We start from the raw sequence: 3,792 nt of genomic DNA on the forward strand, positions 1-3,792 counted from the left end.
AGGTAGGAGTGGAAGTAAAGGGGGTTCAAGGAGGAGGCATATTGGAAGAGGAAGAGGTAGAAAAAGGAGAAAGAGGAGAGAGAATCAGAGAGAAGAGGAAAGAAGGGTCAAGAAAAGTTTGGCTTAGATAACCTCTAAGGACCTTTCTAGTGCTAATATTCTATTTTCCATGAAAGGTAGGAAGGAGATTTTAAGTGAGGGAGAAGTGGGAAGAAAATAGGAAGAGAAAAGGAAAGGAGGAAAGAGAGGAAAGCTGGAAGGAGGCATATTGAGAGTACAGAAAGAAAAGGAATAAGTGGGAGTGGGAAAGGAATAAACATTTGTATAGCGCCTACTATGTGCCAGACAGTGTGCTAAGGGCTCCACAAATATCTCATTTGATGAGAAGAAAGAAAAGGAAAGAGAATTGGGTGGGTAAAGGAGAGGGGAATAGGTGGGATGGAGTGGAGGCACCGGTTTTAGCAGCAATGGGCCCTGAGATCAGTCTGGCTGTATATTCAGGGAGTGCCAAACCTCAAGATAATCTTTTCCTCATCTTTTCCTCCTTCCCAGTTAGAATTATAATGACTTTTCCCTAGCTCAAAACCAAAGGAGGAGAGAAGTGGGAGTAGGGTGGAAGATGAGGGTATTTGCATAAAGAAGGGGAGAAAACAAGGAAAAGAGGAAAGAGGAGGAGCAGAGGTGAAAAAAGGAAAAGGGAAGGTGAAGGGAAAGAAAGGAGAAGACTGAGAAGCAGAGGAAGAATACAAAGACGAAGATGAGAAAGAAGAGAAGGAAGGGAGAAAGTATAGAAGAGGAGGAAGAGCTTTATGTATTAGAGGCTGAGTCCTCATTTCCCCAGGCCTGGGGGGGGGGAGGGGAAATAATGTAGAGGGGAGTAATAAGGGGGAATATTAAGTGCCTAAAACTTGAGAAAGGGCCCAAGCGTCTGGGGGAGGAACTAAGAGTCTAGAAATAGGCGGGGACTAAATAACAGGTTTACAAGGTAGAGCAAAGTGCTTACATTTTAACAGGAGGGTTAAGAGCCAAGGATCAGTTGCCGGGGGAAGGGGGGAAGGGGGAAAGGGAGAGAGGGAAAGGGGACGAGGAAGGTTGGAGACTAAATGCTTAAAATGGGAAGGGCCGAAGAGCCAAAGGTTAGGTTGGGAGGGGGGCTAAGTTCCCCTCTTCTCCCTAGCAGTCCAGTTTGCCTGACCGAGAGCGTCGTGCTCAGAGGGTGCCGGACGAGCTGGCGGTACCAGACCTGCGGGGATCCGCGTCCTGTTCATAGCGGTAGTGGTAGCCTTCCATCTGGTCCCGGCACGCCTCGCGCAGGTTGCGCGTCCAGCGCTTGATGCCCCGCCGGTTCAGGTAGAGGACCATAAGGAAGACTACTCCAATGAGAGCCAGAACGATGCCGAAGAAGACGTAGGACGCCTCCAATTCCTCCCCAGTGCCCGTCTCCCCTTTCTCACCCCTTCCCTCTGTTCCCTCTTCCTCGTTCCCTTCCATCTCCGCCTCCTCTTTTCCCTTTCCTTTCCCTTCCTCATTCACCTCGTCCTTCCCTTGGGGACCCTGGGCACAGGTTAGCGTTGATTCGTTCAAGGCCAGTAAAGAGACACCTTGGAGCGCCTGGGGTGCGGCGCAGCGCAGACTGCGCGCATCCGGCACCTGCCTGGGGGTCTTGTAGAGCAGGGTCAGAAGCGCGCGGGCCCCGCAGTCACAGAGCAGCGGGTTTTTTGCTAGGCACACGCGCAGCCTTCTAGGTCCCGGGGCTGTTGGGGTCGTCGGGGTCCCCTGGGTCTCCCCGCCCAGTGCGCGTAGTTCAGCCGGCGCCAGTCCGGTCAGCGCGTTGCTTTGCACGTCCAGCAGCTCTAGTTGAGCTAACTCCAGGGCAGAGGGTGGCAGGTGGGTCAGCTCATTGGCTTGCAGCTCGAGGCGGCGCAGGGTGGCCAGGCCATGGAGGGCGGCGTCCAGCTGATTACCCAACCCTTGCACAGCGGCATTGAGCCTGAGGACACTCAGGGCCGGCAGCGGATGGAAGGCAGAGGCACCCAGGGTGCCCAATGGGTTATGACTGAGGTCCAGGGAGGCCAGGTGGGGCAGACCCCAGAAGGCTCCGTCCTCCACCACTTGGATGTTGTCTTGATTGAGCCGTAAGGATGTGAGATTGGCCAGGCGTACTGCCCAGCCCCCGCTGCTGTTGTTGCTGCTATTGCCCTCTGCTGTGGGCAGCTCCTCTCCGGCGAAGGCAGCGGAGTGCAGGACAGTCAGGTTGGAGCCCACGATGCTGAGGTTGTGCACGTTGGTGGGTAGGTCGTGGGGCAGTTCTTGGAGGACAACGTGGCTGCAGCTTATCGTCTCCCGGCTTCCAAAACAGTAGCATTGGAAGGGGCATGGAGCCCCTGGCGTGCTCAGAAGGAGGAGAAGCAGCAGGAGCAGGAGCAGTGGCGGAGGTGCGAGAAGCAGAGGCGGGAGTCCGTGCGTAGGCTGTGGTGGTGGAGGAAGACCCAGGACTCCGGGCAGCCCCGAGCCCCGGGTGGTGGCCGGAGCCCTAGGCGGCGGAGGGTGCAGGACCATAGCTTCCGCCTCCACATCCAGGCCCCCCCAGGAAGGAAGCTTGGATGAGATGGGGTGGGGGAGAGTATAAAGGTTGCAGTTCTTCTCAGAAAGTGAGTTGGATCAAGAAGGGAGGAGCCCGGCAGGGCTGGGCTGGCTTGTTTCTCTGCAGCTGGAAGCCCCAACTGCCCCTTTGGGGAATTGGGTGGGGAGGGATGGTTAGGCTGTGGACTGGAGATCGGTATCCCAGAAAGCTGTGAAGCATGCCAGAGCTTCCTCTCTACCCCTTAACGTGACAGGACAGCCCCACCGGGGGGAGGACTTTACTACTGGACCACTCTGCCCTCCCTCCCCTCCCTCCTGGGAATCCAGGACACGCCTTCTTCCTGAGGTCCCGGTAGGGAGGGGAAATAGAGGAGGTGACCCAGACTCAGGAATCTCTAGAGTTCTCCATTTTCCCCTCCCCTCTTACCCCCTTCTTTTTCTTTCACTTCTTTTCCCCCATCCCCCATGTACCCTCCTCAGCACATCTGTGGAATTGCTCTCCTCCACCCTTCAATCATTTTTTCCTGTTTCTTTAAATCTTTTTGCTCTCTTTCAACCGTGGGTACAGGAGGCAGTCTGGGAGCCCTCAAGGTAGAAGATTCTTCCAGGGGTTAGGGATTTGAGAGACTCTCTTCTCCCTTTCTCTTACCTCCAACCAAGAACTGACCTCCCCAAACTAGGGCAGTTCCAACAGGAAAGAGGGAAGGCAAATTTGGAAAGTTACCTTCCTGATATCAGCCATGATTTTTTTCGTGGTTCCATTTGGGATAGGGATAAGTGAGGGTTCTGATATTTCTTTTACCCCCATGCCTTTGTGTTTGCCCTGGATCTACAACCTAATTTACGGATAACCTTGGACAAGTCCTTTCTCATTCCATCTAAAAGGTGGAAAGTTTGAACTAGAAGACGTTTTGGAACTTCTAGCTCTGATGGTCTGAGTCTGTCTTTCAGGTATCTCCCTAATCCCACTTCTGGGAAGCATTTCTTTGCCACTTCACCAATCCGCACTGATCTCTCACAGCATTACTGTCCCTCCTTACATTTTTTATTGTCAATATCTTTTTTCCCCTTCCCCAGCCAGACTACGGGCTTAGGTGGCTATGTTCTCCAGTGAGCTCTTGTGTTTTGCCTTCCTCTTGTCCTTTCCTTGGCACAGGACTTGGCATACCAGAGGAGCTCAAAGAAAGATTGGGTGGCTAGTCAGTGACT

General features: G+C 53.7%; 1 protein-coding gene across 1 annotated transcript; it reads right to left on the minus strand.

Annotated features, from left to right (window-relative positions):
* Positions 1–744: 744 nt before the first annotated feature.
* Positions 745–2,628, minus strand: TPBGL (trophoblast glycoprotein like). Its single transcript, XM_012545336.2, has one exon. The coding sequence runs from the start codon at positions 2,557–2,559 to the stop codon at positions 1,210–1,212; it is 1,350 nt and encodes a 449-aa protein (XP_012400790.1). The 5' UTR covers positions 2,560–2,628; the 3' UTR covers positions 745–1,209.
* Between the last annotated feature and the right edge of the window lie 1,164 nt (positions 2,629–3,792).

This window comes from Sarcophilus harrisii, chromosome 3, assembly GCF_902635505.1.
Source record: "Sarcophilus harrisii chromosome 3, mSarHar1.11, whole genome shotgun sequence".
Taxonomy (NCBI): domain Eukaryota; kingdom Metazoa; phylum Chordata; class Mammalia; order Dasyuromorphia; family Dasyuridae; genus Sarcophilus; species Sarcophilus harrisii.